The 19,938-nt window shown below is 38.7% G+C and overlaps 3 protein-coding genes and 1 pseudogene across 10 annotated transcripts in view; 2 read left to right on the top strand and 2 right to left on the bottom strand.

Annotated features, from left to right (window-relative positions):
- LOC107851456 overlaps positions 1–3,572 on the top strand; it is a 31,663-nt gene extending 28,091 nt beyond the window's left edge. For 3 of the 8 annotated variants that reach the window (XM_047402353.1, XM_047402382.1, XM_047402359.1), the window contains 2 exons: positions 585–1,251; positions 3,248–3,572. In XM_047402353.1, the coding sequence (XP_047258309.1) occupies positions 585–1,104 (520 nt within the window). In that variant the 3' untranslated portion in view covers positions 1,105–1,251; positions 3,248–3,572. Of the gene's footprint in view, positions 1–584; positions 1,579–3,247 lie in introns of all 8 variants that reach the window. The other 5 variants (XM_047402380.1, XM_047402377.1, XM_047402371.1 and 2 more) reach the window with 4 other exon arrangements.
- A 2,022-nt stretch (positions 3,573–5,594) lies between these two features.
- On the top strand, positions 5,595–8,435 carry LOC107857409 (subtilisin-like protease). The gene is given in 3 exon segments (XM_047402344.1): positions 5,595–6,253; positions 6,256–6,837; positions 6,840–8,435. Coding segments are annotated over 3 exon segments (1,986 nt in total). The 5' UTR covers positions 5,595–6,108; the 3' UTR covers positions 8,099–8,435.
- A 1,671-nt stretch (positions 8,436–10,106) lies between these two features.
- Positions 10,107–12,734, bottom strand: LOC107851396 (subtilisin-like protease). Its single transcript, XM_016696396.2, has one exon. The coding sequence runs from the start codon at positions 12,505–12,507 to the stop codon at positions 10,261–10,263; it is 2,247 nt and encodes a 748-aa protein (XP_016551882.1). The 5' UTR covers positions 12,508–12,734; the 3' UTR covers positions 10,107–10,260.
- Positions 12,735–15,114: 2,380 nt separating this feature from the next.
- LOC107851451 lies at positions 15,115–17,882 on the bottom strand (annotated as a pseudogene).
- Positions 17,883–19,938: the final 2,056 nt, after the last annotated feature.

Here is a 19,938-nt window from a genome sequence, read left to right as displayed (position 1 = left end):
GATAGCAAATACGATAATACATGCTTGAATGCTTGAACTAGATACATGCGCTTTTGTTTTATTGGACACCTATCAAAAATATTGTCTATATTGTGGGATGTGGAAATACCGTTAATTTTTCCGGGAAGCGTGGAGAGAAACAAATATGAGAAAAGCTAAGCAATGACAAATATTTCCTGTTGCACATTCACCCACTTCAGAATATGTTATTTTTATCGTCTTGTGTCTATTTTATGACCCGTTTTTGTTCCCCAAAGGTTGTTTTTAATCCTTTAAGTCCATTTTCATGATATTCAAAATATGATTGTCTGTGGCTTATTTCAAGAAGTGAAAAGGTCTTTGGATGAGTGTAGCAAAATTGTTGGTACTCGAGCGGTTGGTTAGGAGGATGGCGGGGGTCAAGTGAGGAGAATTTTAAAGGGTTTAAGTGATGAATCAATGAAAGCTCGATGGCTTGTAGTTGTTTTTCTCTTTTATTTGAACAGTGAATTATGACGGTGTGTTTCAACTAGTGGTATTAAACGTTAATCTGGTACCGTATATAGAGTTCCGCAAGTTTAACTTGTTTTAGTCATGAACTATAGGGACAAAGTCATGGGTAAAATTTCCGATGAATTGTGGAATACAATCAGAACGGGTGATGGCATTCAGACAGAGATAACCCAAACAATTCAATCAGTTTACAATAAGTTATTGAACCCACAGCTAAATGAAGCTGGTGAATCAGCCTCTCATTCAGACTTGCAGCCGGCTCGGAATGGAGTTGAAAGTAATGGACATATTGCTGTTTCAGGCAGTGGCATTGATGCCACAGTTTCTGCTGATGCGGAGCCAAAAAAACCTCCTGGTTTTGCCCGATTAAGTTCAAATCAGAACAGCAAAAGTGAACAAAATGAATCGTCCAAAGAGGAGTCGGGACTTCCTGTTCCCACTGATGGAAAAACAAGAGAAACATATACCAAGTCGGACACCGATAGCTCACTTGACTTAGTGCCCGACAAAATGGATGCGGGTGCACCACCTGGCTTTGCTATAGGCACGAAAGAGAAGAATCCAGATGATGTTAATGATGAAGATCCCGAAGTGCCTCCAGGATTTGGCTGACGGCCTATTATTATAATAACTGGTTAGCCATATTCGGTTGGTCATTGTCGTATCAAGTTCAAGAAGATCATGTTGACACTTGCAGAGAATACTTTACTTTGACCGTCGACTAGCAGCTCGTGGCCTTTCTTTCTTCAATTTCCCGAGGTTAGAAACCTTAACTATGTCGCTTATGCATGATCTTGGATTTCAGATTAGTACTATCAAAATTCATAGCCTTTAGATATGGACGCCATACGTGACTAGTTTTCTTGTTGTATGATCTAGTACAATATAAGTGATTTTTTTTGGTTTTTTAGACGTTGACCGTGACATTACTCCCTAACGTGTTCAAGTCCAATTACGTTTTCGCCCTTGTGCTTCGTCTTTTAAATGTTTTTTCTTTTAGCTAGGTTTGTTTTTCCAAAATTTCTAGGAGTTGATGCTGTGGATTGGACAAAGGAAAGTTAGTTGCTCATACCATTTGGCTAGAAGGTATTCATTGTAAATGCCTTTACATGATTTTCTGAGCAATTTATTTTTTCTCTTGGTTACAAGCTATGTTGCTCGGGCTCGTGAAAAATGTCATTGGGTACTTGTCGGATCCTTCAAAAGTAGTTCCTTTTTGAAGGATCCGACATGGTTGCAGCCCCAAATTTTTTGAGAGTCCGAGCTACTTAGGTTACAAGGACCTTGGCTCTTATGGAGAATTATTGTAGTGAAGAAAACTACTCCTTTTGTCTTAATTTATGTCATCCTTTCCTTTTTAGTCGGTTAAGAAACGAATGTTGTACTTCCTTATTTTGAAACAATTTAACTTTAACGGTTTCCATTTTACCTTAAATGAGATTATTTATAGCCACACACACAAATGTCTTGAAGGAGAGCCTTGGATTAACTGGTAAAGTTGCTGCCCGGTCACTGGTTCAAGCCCAAGGTAAGACTGCGTACACTACACCCTTGTAGTGGGGCCCTTCCCTGGACCCTGCGCATAGCAGGAGCTTTAGTGCACCGGGCTGTCCTTTTTACACACACAAATGTCTGCGTATTTTCGATCCCAGTAAGTTTCTCTTAGAGGTGAAAGGGTAAGGTGCATTGGTGCATGTGCAGGGTCGGGGTAAATGAGTTCCACAGGTAAGCAATTCGGTGCAAGCTTCAGCTGATGCCACTGATGTTAAAAAGACATCTAGAATAGACCGAGCTAAATGTTGAATCATAAGTAGGAGAAATAGCACTTCCTTTTCTCTTTAAATTCTTTTTCCGTCCTTAAAATAGTTGCCCATTCAAACACCATGGTCCATGAGACTAGTCGAAGTACTGAGCCTCACGATCCACCACATAAATTGAGACGGAGGGAGTAGGATTATGATATGAATATGTAAAACTATGTTGTTGAGTTATGTGACCACCTAAGCTAAAAGTTCAAGTTATTAGAGAGAACATTTTCATCTAGTTAGTCATATTCTCATAATCATTTATTTAAGAGTAAAGCATCTAGTACCCTCCTGAACTATGATCAAATTTTCTACGACACACTCCAACTTCACAGGGGTCCTATTACCCCCTTGAACTAAATTTTAGTGTATTTTTGTCATCATTTTTAGCTGATGTTACATCTTTTGTCAGCCTTTTTAGCTTACACAACACTATTGACGTGGGCCCCATTTTATATAATAAAGGTGCCACATCAGCACAAAAGGGCGAAATTGAGTTCGGGAGGGGTGGGGGTAATAGGACACGTGAAGTTGGAGTGTGTCGTATCAACTTTGACCATAGTTTAGGGAGTTACTGGATGCTTATCTCTTTCTTTAACTATATCATTATGAAATAGTCTCTTTTGATCTATTGAGTTGTTTATGTGTATACTTATTTTTTTGGTTTCCCATCCGGTGTTTGGTGCCCGCATTGGAGCCCCGACTAATTCGGATCGCGCGTTGCAGGGCCCACAGCGCTCCCAACAGAGTTTTCTCCATACCCAGGGTCGAACCCTCGACCTCTGGTTAAGGGTGAAACAGCCCCATCCACTGCACCACAACCCATGTTGGTGTTTATGCGTATACTTATATTAGTACACAACAATGGAATTTGATTATGTAGATTGCTTGTGTTAGTGTATACTACATGAGATGATAACATTTCATTGACAAATCTATTGATAATGCAGGTATCGCGGTGCCTAGCCAGTTTGTGTGCGCCTCAATAATCCACTTTGATAACATGTGATCGTTCATGCTTCATTGACCACTACGATACACACTTGGATCAGACTTCGTGTTACTCAATTTAGGTCTCAACGACTTGTTTTCTTGATATGTTTTTTTTTTTCCTTTTTGTGACGCGTATTTCTGTAATTTTGATGTTGACATTCATATCTTTGAGGTACTAAATTGACACAATGTAGTCAATAGTTAACAAGTACTATTGTCCAATGTCAATCTTTATCGACTGCAACAGATAATATTTCTTATTTTCAAGATTTCAAATTTCGATAGGAGGCTTACATGTAATTTTTTTGAATGACCTAATAGTTGAGGGTTATAAAACTTACAACTTATTCAAATATAGTAAAAGTTGTAGCCTTGCAAAGAAAATTTGGTCTTTCCCATGAGGACAAATAAGAAAATTAAGATATGTCATATGGTCATTATAAGAATAATCAATTATATGAAGTTATTCAATTATGCAATTTCTATTTCTTAGTTTGGGAAAAAGGTTCGAAATATATTTAAATTTAGGTAAAATTTGTTGTAACACGCTCGAAGGGGAGCCTTGGAGTAACTGGTAAAGTTGTTGTCATGTAACCAGGAGGTCACGGGTTCAAGCCTTGGAAATAGCCTCTGGCAGAAATGCAAGGTAAGACTGCGTACGATACACCCTCGTGGTGGGGCCCTTCTTCAGACACCGTGCATAGCGGTAGCTTTAGTGCATCGGACTGCCCTTTTTTTTTGTTGTAACACGCTTCAACTTTTTAGGGGTCATATGACCCCCTAGATTATTTATTACCGCATTTCCTTGGCTTATTTTTATCCAGCTGGACCACTGTTTGAACACACGTGCACTGGCGTGTAAGGGTCTGAAGTGGTCCAGCTGGCAAATAGTCGAAGGGGGTCATAGGACCCTTGCAAAGTTAAGGTGCGTTAAAGTAAATTGCAAAGTTAAGGTGCATTACAGTAAATTTCGTCAAAGTTTAGATATATTTCTGGTTCTATTCCCTTCTTAGTTATTTAGTTTTGTTCACATTCACTTTCCTTTTCCTTTTCTTGATTCTTCTTTTCATTTTATTGTTTCTTTCTCATGATGATTATTCTTTTTCCACACAATATTAGTACTATAATTAGCATGAAGTACTCCATTGTGTTAAACAATTGAAAAGGCTTCCACATAATAATTCATTTAGTTATTGGATTTGTAATTAAATAGCCATACATATTTAGTAAATTTCCTAATACAAATATATTGTTTAATCAAATCAAAAGCTACTAAGTTCATCTGAACCTGTAGCTAAACTTAAAATCCTTGATCTACCCTATTGACTATCTTAATTCCAAGTAGTGATCGGCTACATGAATTTTCACTGTTATAGGAGTAATTTCCTTCTTCCTTTAGTCTTTTTTTTTTGGCATAATACATAAATATGACCTTAAACTTGACACCAAATTATAATATCGACCTTAAACTTTGACAGTGCACAAGTAGGCCCTTTAACTATACAAAACCTGAACAAATAAACACACTGATTTTGCAACTTACATGCGTGTACCTCACTTGCGCCTATGTGGATTAGTCAGCCACTCAGATGCTGCCACCTAATAAAAAAGATACATTATAACTATGACCTTTAACTTTATCAGTGCACAAGTAGGCCCTTTAACTATAAAAAAAAACCGTTCAATTCTAACTTCAACGCGCGTGGGTTTTGAGTGTGTACACACATTTTGCCACGTAGGATTAGATTGTTTATTTGTTTAGGTTTTGTATAGTTAAAGGGCCTACTTGTGCACTGTCAAAGCTTAAGGTCAATGTTATAATTTGGTGTCAAGTTTATGGTCATATTTATGTATTATGCCTTTTTTTTTCATGTCCATAGTGCAATTACATGTTGATTTCAGACTTCTCCGATAAAGCCAACGATCATTTAGTGAATCGTCTTGTGTTACTAAGTGGTCCGTTTGCGTGCATTGCGATTAATTCCATACTTACTGCCTCCCACCAATACAAGTATCACTTTACCTTTAGGCATAATACATAGACATGCCGTTCAACTTAACCTCAGATCACATCTATGACCTTCAACTTTGGATGTCCACAAGTAGGCACTTAAACTTGTATAAAGTTGAATAAGTAGACATACACGTCCTATATGGCATAATACAAGCAAGACGCCATGTAGGACAAGAATTGGCCACGCGGGACGCCACATAGGTCATATGTGTGTACTTGTTCAACTTTATATAAGTTTAAGTGCCTAATAGATGTGATCTGAGGCCAAGGTAAAGGGTATGTTTATTTATTGTGCCTTACCTTTATTTTAAAGGTTCTTCCTTTTAACTTTCTTTCTCATACTATTCTCCTTTTCCAAACACATTAATACTTTAATCAACATGAGGTGAGCTATTTGATTAAACAATTTAAGAACTTTCTATATGAGTTTTACTAGAATATCAGTCAAAATTATAGGGCTAGAAGAGCACTATATATACTAGTAGTTCAGAGAATTCTCAAGTACCAACTTTGCTAAATATCAAGAAATTAATTAATCTCTTCTAGCTCATTTTGTAGCCATGAAATTATTGATAATCTGTTTTCTTTTTTTGCTTTGTTAGCTGTTTTTCATGGCCTAGTATACAGAGCGAATTGAAGACGTATATAGTACATGTTGAATCCCCACAAAGTCGAATTTCTACTCAGTTATTAGCAGATCAGGATGTCGAGAGCTGGTACCGGTCCTTCTTGCCGAATACCGTAGCAAGCACAAGCTCGAATGATCAACAGGTGCCGCGTTTAGTATATTCATATAGCAATGTGATGAAAGGCTTTGCTGCAAGATTATCAGCAGAGGAAGTGAAGGAAATGGAGAGGAAACCGGGCTTTATAGATGCATGGCCGGAGAGGATTTTGTCGTTGCACACCACGCATAGTCCGAGTTTTCTTGGATTGCAACAGAACGTTGGTTTTGGAGGGATTCCAACTATGGTAAAGGCGTGATCGTTGGAGTCTTGGACAGTGGGATTTTCCCTGACCATCCTTCATTTAGCGACGAAGGAATGGCCCCTCCGCCTGCTAAATGGAAGGGCAAGTGTGAGTCGAACTTCACTACAAAGTGTAACAACAAGCTCATTGGAGCGAGATCTTACATAAAAGATAATCGTTCGCCAATAGATGAAGATGGACATGGTACTCACACAGCCAGCACAGCTGCTGGTGGTTTTGTGAGAGGTGCCAATGTGTATGGAAATGCAAATGGCACTGCTGTTGGAGTCGCCCCTCTTGCTCACTTGGCGATTTATAAGGTCTGTGACTCTTTTGGTTGTTCTGACAGCCACGTTTTAGTTGCCATGGATGAAGCTATTGATGACGGTGTTGACATCTTATCGCTTTCCCTTGGTGGCTTTACTAGTCCCTTTCATAATGATCCCATAGCACTCGGTGCATATAGCGCGACTGAAAGAGGTATTCTTGTGAGTTGCTCGGCAGGTAATAGTGGTCCATACAATAGTTCTGTTGCAAATGAAGCTCCGTGGATTCTCACTGTAGGCGAAGCACTCTCGATAGGAAATTCAAAGCCACTGTTCAATTGGGAAACAAACAAGAAATCGAGGGTGAATCAGCTTTCCATCCAAAGGAGTTGAACTCGACATTCTTTCCTCTGTATGAACCTGGAAAGAATGAACGCGAATTTACAGAAGGTTCTTATTGCCAAGATGTTTTAGAATACACTTCTAATGGAGGCAAAATCGTTTTGTGCCAGGTCGGTGGTGGTATTACAAGAGTTGGAAAAGGACAAGTTATAAAGAATTCCGGAGGCATTGGCATGATTGTAATCAATGAGGAGGAAGATGGTTTCACAACATCAGCCGATGCTCACGTCCTTCCTGCCTTGGATGTTACTTATGCAAATGGAATGAAAATTCTTGCATACATGAATTCAACGAAGGAACCTGTTGCGCGGATTACATTCCAAGGAATGATAATAGGTGATAAAAATGCTCCTACGGTTGCTAGTTTTTCTTCCAGAGGACCAAGCACAGCTAGTCCTGGAATCTTGAAGCCGGATATTATTGGTCCCGGTATTAACATTCTTGCTGCTTGGCCTACCTCCATGGAGAACAACGCGTACACAAAGTCGACCTTCAATATTATTTCCGGCACCTCTATGTCCTGCCCTCACCTCAGTGGAATAGCAACATTGCTAAAAAGCGCACAACCCACCTGGTGTCCTGCAACTATCAAGTCAGCAATCATGACAACCGGTGATACAGTAAACCTCGCCAACAATCCCATCCTAGATGAAAGGCTTCTATCTGCAAATATATTTGCGGTTGGTGCAGGTCGTGTCAATCCGTCAAGAGCAAATGATCCAGGATTAATATATGATACTCCATTCAAGAGCTACTTACCTTATTTGTGTGGTTTGAATTACACCAATCGACAGGTTCAAAACCTTCTACAATGCAAGGTGAACTGCTTGGAAGTGAAAAGTATTCCTGAAGCACAACTAAATTATCCTTCATTTTCCATCACACTCGGAGCAAATTCTCAAATGTATACTAGAACAGTAACTAACGTTGGGGAGGCAAAATCAACTTACAGTGTGGAGATGGTTTCACCACCGGGAGTTTCCGTGATTGTTAATCCCTCTACTCTAAAATTCTCTAAGTTGAACCAGAAGTTGACATATCGAGTGACCTTTTCAAGAAAGGCCAGTAGTTCAACCAGTGGTGTAGTTCAAGGATTCTTGAAATGGACTAGTAACAGGTATTCCGTAAGAAGTCCAATTGCAGTTGTGCTAGTCTAGCGAAACTGCTAGATTTGGTTAGTAGTTTCTTTCATGTTTAGTAATTTGATCCTTCTACAATAAGACTGTATTAGTTGTTCCTATCCAAATAAATTCTTTGAGTGATTCACTGATATCAAACGAATCTGCATTTTTACACTGTTATCAGTATGTATAACTTAATTTGCATGAATAAATTAGAGACTAGGCCAATTAGCAGCCCCATATGCTTTCCCTTTTCTTGTTTTTTTGCATACTATGCCGTTTTGCCCGTTTGACTTGGAAAATGATTCCTTCGGCCCCGCCAAAGCAACCCGATCCATTTAATAGGCCGTCGAGGGACCGCCCGAGAAGTATCGCGCAGAATTTTTTTGGGGGCCCGAGCCCACCCCCGAACTGTGGGCTAACAACCATCGAAAGTCGCAAAAAACCTGCAATTACTGCCGTTTTGCCCATTTGACTTGGAAAACAGCCCCCCGACCCCGCCAAAGCAACCCGATCCCATGGCAACAAATGGGCAAGAAGATCTCTCATTGCTTGTTATTCTGAATTAATTCATGAACTACGATATACTCCCTCCTTTTCAATTTGTTTGTTTGGCTTTGACTTGAAACGAAGTTTAAGTAAAAAAAGAAGACTTTTGATTCGTGTGGCCTTAAACTAAAGATATATACGTAGAATGTACCAGAATGCTCTTTAATCATGTGTCTTAAACATGTCATGTGGAAAGTTGATATTAAAGAGTCATCGAAAAAGGGAAAGAGACGTTCTTTTTAAACAGTCTAAAAAGGGAAATAAGATAAACAAATCGAAACGGAGGGAGTGCTTATTTAATAAAGTACAGGTTATACTTGGTATTCTTTGAACCAAAAGCTTTTTCTCAGTTGTTAAATCAATTCATGTGGAAAAGGAGAAGCATCATGAGAAGAAAAAATAAAGTTAAAAAGCAACAGATGACTCTACTTTTTCTAAATGAAAGTGGCTTATCTTTTCATTTTTCATGAAGTTGTGGTAGATAAATTATTTCCTGTGTCAAAAAAGTAGTAGTAATGGTACTAAAAGAAAATAAAGGTCCAGGCAAATTTAGCCATGTCATCGGGAGGTCACAGGTTCAAGTCCTGGAAACAACTATGGCAGAAATGCAAGGTAAGGATGCGTATGATACACCCTTGTGGTGGGGGTCTTCTCCGGACCCTGCGCATAGCGGGAGCTTTAGTGCAACAGGTTGCCCTTTTTTCTTTTCTTTGTTCTTTTTTCTGTTGAGTCTCGCCTATCCGCTAACGGATGGGAGACTTGTTCTTAATATATGACTTGGACAATCCTTACCTCCCAAACTAGCTTTTGGAAGTGAGTTAGGCGGCCCAAAATCCATTATATAAAATGGTATTAGAGTAGGACCCATTTCGAATCTTGTTAAGGGATGATGGGCCTTTATAGGCTGAGGTGGGGTGTTGGAGAGTTCCACATCGGATGAAAAAGGAGCGGGTGGTGGTATCAGAGCCGGACTCATCCCAATTCATCATTTCACCGAGTTTCGACCCCTGTTTATATTGTTCACGCTCCAGTTGGCTGGCCTGGGCATGTGGGGATATTGAGTCTCCATCATCAGCTAGGGACTGGGAGCTTGGTCTCTAAATATGCCTCAGACAACTCTCATCTCTCGCCAACTTTTGGGGTTGAGTTAGACCTAAGGTCCATTTTGTAATAGTTTCTGTGTAAAATCGGCTTGTTGTTGCATGGGAGAGCTAAACTCATCGACCTACACAAGGAATAATTTTATTAGCCCTCTGAGCTTGATCGTAATCGAATGCTACTCCTTTAGAATCTGAATTTTGCAAGTATAGTGGGTGGTTTGTGATTGATCTGTCCATTTCTATTTTCCATCGTGGCTGAGCTAGCTCGAGCTTCAACAGTGAGGTTTTTTTGCTTGACTTTAGATAAACGGTGCTGGTACCCGGAAGTTTGATAAGGTAAACCGAAAATCACCTATAGTAAAAAGATGTCGAAAAAGAATACAGAAAGAAAGTAATAGAAGAGAATAAAACTAGTAGTCCACTCTTAAATGAAATAGCACAAGCATAATAGAATGTCATGAGTAGTAAGTGCATTCATTCTACATTTTGGATTCAACAATGAATGGAGGCTTATTACATCGAACAATTAACCTTTAAAATGAAACGAGACTAGAAATCCAACGTTGCGGTTTCTTCTAGAACGACTGCGATTGGACTTCTTACAGAGTGCCTATTACTAGTCCATTTCAAGAATCCTTGAACTACACCACTGGTTGAACTATTAGCTGTTCTTGAAAAGGTCACACGATATGTACTTTTCTGGTTCATCTTCGAGAATTTTAGAGTAGAGGGCTTAACAATCACGGAAACTCCTGGTGGTGAGAGTATTTCCACAATGTAAGATGATTTAACCTCCCCGACATTAGTCACTGTTCTAGTATATGTTTGAGAATTTGCTCCGAGCGTTATGGAAAATGAAGGATAATTTAGCTGTGCTTCAGGAATGCTTTTCACTTCTGAGCAACTCACCTTGCGTTGCAGAAGGTTTCCAACCTGTCGGTTTGTGTAATTCAAACCACATAAATAAGGTACGTAGTCCTTGAAAGGGGTATCATAAATTAGTCCCGGGTCATTTGCTCTTGATGGATTGACATGTCCTGCACCAAACGCAAAAATGCTGGCAGGAAGGAGTGTTTCATCTAATATTGGACCATTGGCAAGACTGGTTGTATCAGCGGTTGTCATGATTGCTGATTTAATAGCTGCAGGAGACCAAGTGGGGTGAGCACTTTTTAGCAATGCCGCTACTCCACTGAGGTGAGGACAAGACATGGAGGTACCCGAAATAATGTTGAAGGTAGATTTCGTCTTGCCGTTATTCTCAACAGAAGTAGGCCAAGCAGCAAGAATGTTAACCCCAGGACCAATAATATCAGGCTTTAAGATTCCACGACTAGATAGGCTTGGTCCTCTAGAAGAAAATCCAGCAACAACCGGAGCATTTTTATCTCCGAGTATAGTTCCTTGGAATGTAATCCGAGCAACAGGTTTCTTCGTTGAATTCGTATAGTCAACAATTTTCATTCCGTCTTCATAAGTTACATCCACTGCTGGAAGGACGTGAGCGTCAGCTGATGTAGTGAAACCATCTTCTATTCTATTTATTAGAATCATGCCAACACCTCCGGCATCCTTAACAGCTTGTCCTTTTGCAGTCCTAGTATAACCACCCCCGACCATACACAAGACTATTTTGCCTTTAACAGCAGGGTCAGTCAGCGTACCTGATCCGCAATAAGAGCTGTCAAACTCACTAGCATTTTGTGCAGGATCAAACAAAGGGAAGAATCTTGTATTGGAAGCCTTTGCATGAAAGGACGATTCGCCCTCAAACACTTTTTTGTTTCCAAGCTGAACCGTGGCCTTAATTTTCCTGTCAAGAGTGCTCGCGCCTACTGTGAGAATCCACGGGGCTTCATTTGCAACAGAACTTTCGGATGGACCACTATTACCAGCAGAGCAACTTACGAGAATACCTCTTTCCGTTGCACTATACGCCCCGAGTGCAATAGGATCACTATAAAAGGGACTAGTACTTGAACCAAGAGATAGTGATAGGATGTCAACTCCGTCATCAATAGCTGCATCCATAGCAGCTAGGATTCCACTATCAGAGCAACCAAACGAATCGCAGACCTTGTAAATGGCTAGGTGAGCAAGAGGGGCAACGCCAACGGCAGTGCCATTAGCATTTCCATACACATTGGCACCTTTCACAAAACCGCCAGCAGCAGTGCTAGCGGTGTGTGTACCGTGTCCATCATCATCTATAGGCGAACCATTTTCTTTTGGAAAAGTCCGTGCCCCAATGAGCTTATTGTTACACTTTGTAGTGAAGTTCGATTCACATCTCCCCTTCCATTTAGCAGGCGGAGGAGGCATTCCTTCGTCGCTAAATGAAGGATGGTCAGGGAAAATCCCACTGTCCAAGACACCAACGATCACGCCTTTACCATAGTTGGAATCCTTCCACAACCCAACGTTCTGCTTCAATCCAAGAAAACTTGGAGTACGCGTAGTGTGCAAAGACAATATCCTCTCCGGCCACGCGTGTACAAAGCCCGGTTTCTTCTCCATTTCCTTCACTTCCTCTGCTGATAATCTTGCAGCAAAGCCTTTCATCACATTGTGATATGAGTATATCAAGCGCTGCTCTTCATCTGAGCTCGCGCTTGCTATACTCTTCGGCAAAAAAGAATTGTACCACCCCTCTAAGTCCATCGACATTGATTGAGTCGAAATTTCGCTTTCTGGAGATTCAACTTGAACTATATAAGTATCTAAGTTGCTTTGCATACTAGGCCATGATAAACAACAAACTATGAACAAAACAAGAAGGATATTCAAGAACTTCATGGCTACAAATTAGCTAAAAGAACTCTAAATACATGAACTAGCTAATTATGTATTCATTATAGAAAAGTTAGATGATTTTGCATTTCTTTGAAGTACTGGCATAGATAGTTCAAGATTGATGTGCTCATGTTAATGTATTATTGTGTATGGGAAAAAGAGAAACTTTCATGTGATAGAAAAAGACTAAAGTTAAAAGGAACAATTGAAAAAGCACATAAAATATAAAGGATACTAGTGGGAATGAGTGACTAGACTAGAAATATTTTTTTTAATTTGAAACACCTTCCAAGAGTATTGACTTAGTCTTATTGACAACCTTCCAAAATTTAATTGAAGACAATTTGTATTTGCAAGGTTACAAGTTTAATTATTATAGAGTGAAAGCATCTATTACCTCCCTCTGACTATGACCAAATTTACTACGATATACTTTAACTTTACGAGGGTTTTATCATCCTCGAACTTAATTTTGACATATTTTTGTCACTTTTTATGCTGACATGACATCTTTTGTCGGCTTTTTTAGCTGATGTGACACCTTTGGTATGGATCCCATTTTGTGCAATAAAAGTGTCACATCAGTATAAAAGGGTGACACTTTGACTTGTCTTTAGATCTTTTCTTTTTATGATAAAGATGTAGCCCATGATTAAAGTAATCCATGTCATAATCATAAAAAGACGAGATAAATATTCAGTATCCTCCCGAACTATTGTCAAAGTTGTTATCATACACCTCAACATCACAAGGGTCCTATTACTCCCTGAACTTAGTTCTAGCGTATTTTTTGTCACCCTTTTGTGCTGACGTGACACCGTTATTACATAAAATAGGGTCCACATCAAAGATGACACGTCATCTAAAAAGGGTGACAAAAGGTGCTATATTAACTAAAAAAGTTGATAAAACTACGCTAAAATTTAGTGTAATAAAGTTGGAGTGTATTGTAATAAATTTGGTCATACTTCATGAGGATTAATTAGATGCTTTACTCTAAAAAGATGCTACTATAATTTAAGTGCCTGGCTTCTTTCATGAAAATTTTCCCAATTGGCTTGTAAGAATTATAATTTTATAATGAAATGCATCATTTTTATTAAAAAATAAGAAATTAAATATAAAAAAAATAAAATTAAGTGCTAGGCCAATTGGCACCCATGCTTTTTCCTTTATTTTGTGTACAAGATCGATTAAATTCACTATCTTTTGCTTAATATAATAAAAGAAAATGCTTTAGTTCTACCCTGAACTATACACAAAATTGCTGAGATACATTCGAACTTTTGGAGGGTCCTATTACCCTTGGACTAATTTAAACCGTATTTTTGGCAACTTTAATACCTACGTGGCACATACGTCGCATATTAGTGAATCAATACACTGAAGATCCACGAAGGCACACGTATGTGCTACGTAGGCATTAAGGTTGCCAAAAATACGGTTTTAATTAGTCCAGGGAGTAATAGGACCCTCCTAAAATTCGGGTATATATTGAGAGTGGCAACAGAGCATTTTCTCTTATAGTTATATTAGAAAATTCATGAAATACGTATACATACTTGATCAAAATTCATAAATTTTAAATTCTGATTCCGTCTCGGTATGACCTTAATATGGGAACTTTTTCTTTACACATGTACCATGTGGTTGTTGCTTTAAACTGATTGATGTTGGACTTAGTAGCTGGCCTTTTTGATATATTTTATATATCCTACATAAAATACTTAGTTCTTTTTAATATTTAATTGGACAAAATGTTAAAGTTTACATAGAATGAATAAATTACATCTTTCAAGAATCTTGCTAGGGTCAATATCATATTATTTAGTTAAGACCATATAGACGGATTTTCTTGATATTTTATGTTATTTTGATTCCTTCTTTAGGTATTTTAATATTCCTTAATCAAAGGTTTCGGATTCAAACCTCGAGAGTGGAAAGAAATCGTGATAGAAAATGCTTCCTCCTTTAATGACATTATGCAGGCGAATTTGAATTAGTTGTGCTTCAAAGGAAACACAAGACACCGAGTGGGAAACAGAAGAAAAATGACATATATTTCTAGAACATCGAGGGTTACGTGGTGATCAGATGGATAGGATCCCTCCCTCTTAATCAGTTCTATTTCTCGATGGGGCGGGAAGGAATATAAGTCAGCGGTAGAGTGTCACCTTGACGTGGTGGAAGTCATCAGTTCGAGCCTGATTATCCCTAAGACTAATGTGAGTTTTTCTGATTAGATTTGCTCCCTCACAGTAGTTCAAAGATCTCGGGTTATCGAAACTCTCAAAATCGAAAAAAAATTAACGAGTTCTTTCTCCTTAAATGGGCCTAACATGATGCAAATCTGAATTAGTTGCGTCATACATAGGATGGTAACCAAAAAAACAAAAAACAAAAAACAAATACAAATGTCACTTATGTGTCTTGCATATAAGATTTAATCACTTAATTATGGTTAAGTAATATGTTTTCTCATCATAATTCAAACTCTTAAAATTAACTTTAGTGTAAAGTATTTTCCATTAGAATAGATGAGAGAGGACATTAAATGAGATATTGAAGAGTTATTAAGAAACAAACTTACAATATAAAAGTAACAAAAAGTGAAATAGAAATATTAGTCCATACATGAGTAATATTTGAACTTCTTTTTACATTTTGGATACAAACCATTAATGCAAACTTATTATACATAGAACAAATTAGTATTAAAAATGATTTGAGTAAAGCATCTAGTATTAGCCTGAACTATGATAAAATTTGCTACGACACATTTCAATTTCACGAAAGTTCTATTACCCCTAACTAAATTTTAGCATATTTTTGTCAACCTTTTTCGCTGAAGTGACGCTTTTGACATGACCCCCTTTTATGTAATAAAGGTGCGACGTCAGCATTAAAGGATGACAAAAATACGCTAAAATTAAGTCGGGGGTAATAGGACCCCTGTGAAGTTGGAATGCGTCGTAGCAACGTTGGCGATTGTTCTGGGGAACTGGATGCTTATCTCAATAAAAAATCAACAAACTAACCAAAATCTGGTGTTTCTGGCTCTTGTAGCACAACTGCAATTGGACTTCTTACAAAGTGCCTATTACTAGTCCATTTCAAGTATCCATGAACAACTTCCATGTTTGTAATGTTGGTTGTTGTGGCAAATGTCACACGGTACGTCATCTTCTGGTTCAACTTTGAGAATTTTAGAATCGAGGGCTTAACAACCACAGACACCATTCGTGGTGAAACTATCTCAAGGCGATAGGTTGAGTTTGCCTCTCCAACGTTTGTCACTGTTCTCGTGTATGTTTGAGGTTTTTCTCCGAGTGAGATGGAAAATGAAGGGTAATTGAGTTGTGCTTCGGGGATACTTTTCACTTTTGAGCAACTCGTCTTGCGTTGTATAAGGTTTCCCATCTCTCGGTTGGTGTAGTTTAGACCGCATAAATAAGGTACGTAGTCCTTGAACTGAGTATCGTAAACTAGTCCTGGATCATTTGCTCGTGATGGATTGACATGTCCTGCACCAAACGCGAAGATTCTAGCAGGAGAGAGCATTTCACCAAGGAAGGACTCATTCGCGAGGTTGACTATGTCCGCGGTTGTCATGATTGCGGATTTAATAGCTGCAGGGGACCAAGTAGGGTGAGTGCTTTTCAGCAATGCTGCTACTCCCTGAGGTGAGGACAGGACATTGAGGTGCCTGATATAATGTTGAATGTCGATTGTGCATTTGTGTTGTTCTCAACCGAGGTAGGCCAAGCTGCAAGAATGTTAACACCAGGGCCAATAATATCAGGCTTCAAGATTCCAGGACTAGCTGTGCTTGGTCCGCGAGCAGAAAATCCAGCAACTACTGGGGAATTTTTATCTCCAATTATCGTTCCTTGGAATGTAATTCTGGCTACTGGATTCTTCGTTGACTTCATGTAGTCAGTGATTTTGTTTCCATCAGAGGATGCAACATCCAATGCTGGAAGGACGTGTGCATCCGCTGATGTAGTGAAACCGTCCTGAGGACGATTGATGAGAATCATGCCAACACCTCCAGCGTTCTTAACCGTTTGCCCTTTTTCAATTCTGTTAAAACCGCCACCTACCTGACACAAAACGATTTTGCCTTTAACGACAGGGCTGAGATTGCTCAGCCCTGGTCCGCAATAGGGGAGGTCAAACTCCGCGTTAGGGTCAGTTATATTCTCTGCAGGATCAAACAATGGGAAGAATTTTTTATCGGAAACTTTTGGATGAAAAGCTGATTCGCCCTCGAATTCTTCTTTATTTCCAAGCCTGAGAGTTGCCTTAATTTTCCTATCAAGTGTGCTCGCGCCTACTGTGAGAATCCACGGGGCTTCATTGACAACCGTGTTATCAAATGGACCGTCATTACCAGCAGAGCAACTTACAAGAATACCTCTCTGTGTTGCACCATACGCCCCGAGTGCAATGGGGTCACTATGAAAGGCTTTAGTAGTTCCACCAAGGGAGAGCGATAGGATATCAACTCCGTCATCAATAGCTACATCCATGGCAGATAAAATGCCACTATCAGAGCAACCAAACAAGTCACAGACCTTATAAATAGCTAGGTGAGCAAGAGGGGCAATTCCAACCGCGGTGCCAATCGCATTTCCAAACACATTGGCACCTTTCATGAAGCCTCCAGCTACAGTGCCAGCGGTGTGTGTACCATGTCCATTTTCATCTATTGGCGATCCATTGGCTTGTGGGAACGTCCTCGCTCCTATGATCTTGTTGTTACACTTCGTAGTGAAGTTGGATTCGCATTTTCCCTTCCATTTAGCAGGCGGTGGAGGCATTCCTTCATCGCTAAATGAAGGATGGTCAGGTGAAATCCCAGTGTCTAAAACACCGATGATCACGCCTTTACCATAGTTGGAATTCTTCCACAAGCCTACATTCTGTTGCAATCCGAGAAACCCCGGACTATGTGTGGTGTGTAAGGACAATATCCTCTCCGGCCACGCAGCTATAAAGCCCGGTTTCTTCTCCATTTCTTTCACTTGCTCCACAGTTAATCTTGCCGCGAAGCCTTTCATAACATTGCGATATGCATAAACCAAACGCGGCGCCTCCTCATTGGCGTTAGCACTTGTACTTGCTATACTCTTTGGCACAAAGGACTGATACCAACTCTCTAAATCCTCTGACAAAGACTCAGTCGAAATTTGACTTTCAGGGGATTCAACGTGTACTATATACGTCTTTAATTCGCTTTGTATACTAGGCCATGACAAACAACCAAGTATAGTAAAAACAAGAAAAAATTTCAAGATTTTCATAGCTACAAATGGGCTAAAAGATTTGTATTTTCTTTATTGTAAAGTGTTGTTTGATATTTTGCATTCGTTTGAACTAATGGTATATATAGTGCTCTGGCTGCTAGTCATGTTCATGATACAAACAAGTTGCGTGGAAGCTTTTGAATTGTTTATAATTAGTGGAGCCTCATGTTTATTATAGTACTAATTCTAATTTTTTAAATTATTTTGTGGAAAGAGGAATGCAATTATTATGAGAAGGAAAAAGAAAACTAAAGGTTAAAGAAAATATTTTTAAAATGTGAAGAAAGGATAGTGATGTGAATGAGTGGTTCCATGGTTTTCATTAAGTAGTAAGAGCGCAACACGTGTGATGTGAATGAGTGGTTCCATGGTTTTCATTAAGTCGTAAGAGCGCAACACGTGTGATGTATATAGAATCGATTTTTCGTAGGGTTTTAAGTGGAAAAAGGGTAGAGGCACCGGGTCCATTATTCATCGAGTTTTGAACTGTGCGCCACTAACATTGAGAATTTATGGATTACAACGGGTTCGAACCTTGCTTCAAATGAATATTTAAGTAGACAAGGGTAGAGGAATTGAGTCGATTATTCAACATGTTTTTGATTATAGAAAAAACAAGAGATAAGCGTCCCGAACTATGATCAAAGTTGCTACGACACATTCCAACTTCACAAGGGTCCTATTACCCTCGAACTCAATTTTAGCGTATTTTGTCACCCTTTTGTGTTGACGTGACACCTTTATTACATAAAATGAGACTCATGTCAAAGGTGCCATATCAGCTAAAAAGGTTGACAAAAGGTGCCACGTCAGCTAAAAATAATGACAAAAATTTAGTTCGGGGGTAATAGGATCCTGTGAAGTTAGAGTGTGTCGTAGCAAATTTGATGATAGTTCATGGTAACTAGATGCTTTACTAAAAAAACAATGATGTGAACAATTGTTAAAGCATCTAGTACCCTCCTGAACTATGACCGAATTCGCTACGATACACTGCGACTTAACAGAAGTCCTATTACCCTCCTGATTCAATGTTAGTGTATTTTTATCACCCTTTTAGCTAATGTGACATCTTTTTAGCTGATGTGACACCTTTGACATGGGCTTCATTTTTATGTAATAAAGGTGTCATGTCAATACAAAAGGGTGACAAAAATATGCTAAAATTGAGTTTGGGGCAATAGGACTCATGTGAAGTTGAGGTATGTCGTAGTAATTTTGGCCATAATTCGAGAGGGTACCGGATGGTTATCTCTTAGTTAAAAGGAAAATCTTTTCAAAGTTTGAGTATTTAGACTTGAATCAAATAGTTTAAAGAAAGACATTTTCCCCCCTCATGAAGTTTTGCCTTCAAAATTATTTATTTATTTTTAGATAAAGTTGTAATACATAAAGTTATTCCCTGCCAGAAAAAATATATATAAAGTAATGGATGCAATAAATATATTGTTAGAGTTTGTGACCCGAATTTTGTTGATCCGATTCTGAAAATTTTGCGGTGCGATTCATGTTTGTGGTTCTTTATGGGGTTTGTGGTCGCCCTCGCGGTATGGACCTATATGTTTTTGGGTCTAGAACTTATTTGTATGCACGTATTATATAAGTGCGTTTAGTGAACTGTTTCGAGTTGTTCTTATATACACGAAATTGAAACTATTGTCTCCACATTTTGTACTCCTCTCCATTATAGTGAATTCCTCAGCCTCTGCCCGTAGTTTTTCCCGCAAGAATTTTTACGTAAATCTGTGTGTTCTTATTTTTTCTTTTTCTTGTGGTTTTCTTATTTTGTCATATTTATAACACACACATATATATATAGGAGTCCTCCAATTTGCAGCCATGCTTTTCCAAATTGTGTCCATATTATAACATTTATCTAAGGTTGGCAACTTTGACCTCTTTGTATACTTGATTCTACATTGGTCAATTATTTGAAGTTGAACTTATTATATAGTATTATTGATATGCACAATCTCCTAAATTAAATAATCAATTCTTTTGAATTCTTAAGTGGGAAACATGTTAAATAGTTGAAAATTTTCCATTCAATGAGTGAATACATCTTTCAAGTACTTTCCCTTAATTTAGGCCACAAAAAAGATTGGTTTTCTTGATGTTTTTTATT

Source organism: Capsicum annuum, chromosome 1, assembly GCF_002878395.1.
Source record: "Capsicum annuum cultivar UCD-10X-F1 chromosome 1, UCD10Xv1.1, whole genome shotgun sequence".
Lineage (NCBI taxonomy): Eukaryota > Viridiplantae > Streptophyta > Magnoliopsida > Solanales > Solanaceae > Capsicum > Capsicum annuum.
The sequence above is the reverse complement of the archived record's forward strand: the minus strand, read 5'-3'. Positions and strand labels throughout refer to the sequence as shown.

Coding starts and splice junctions, on each gene's coding strand:
- LOC107851396 (XM_016696396.2), bottom strand. CDS start 12,507: ATGAAGTTCTTGAATATCCTTCTTGTTTTGTTCATAGTTTGTTGTTTA.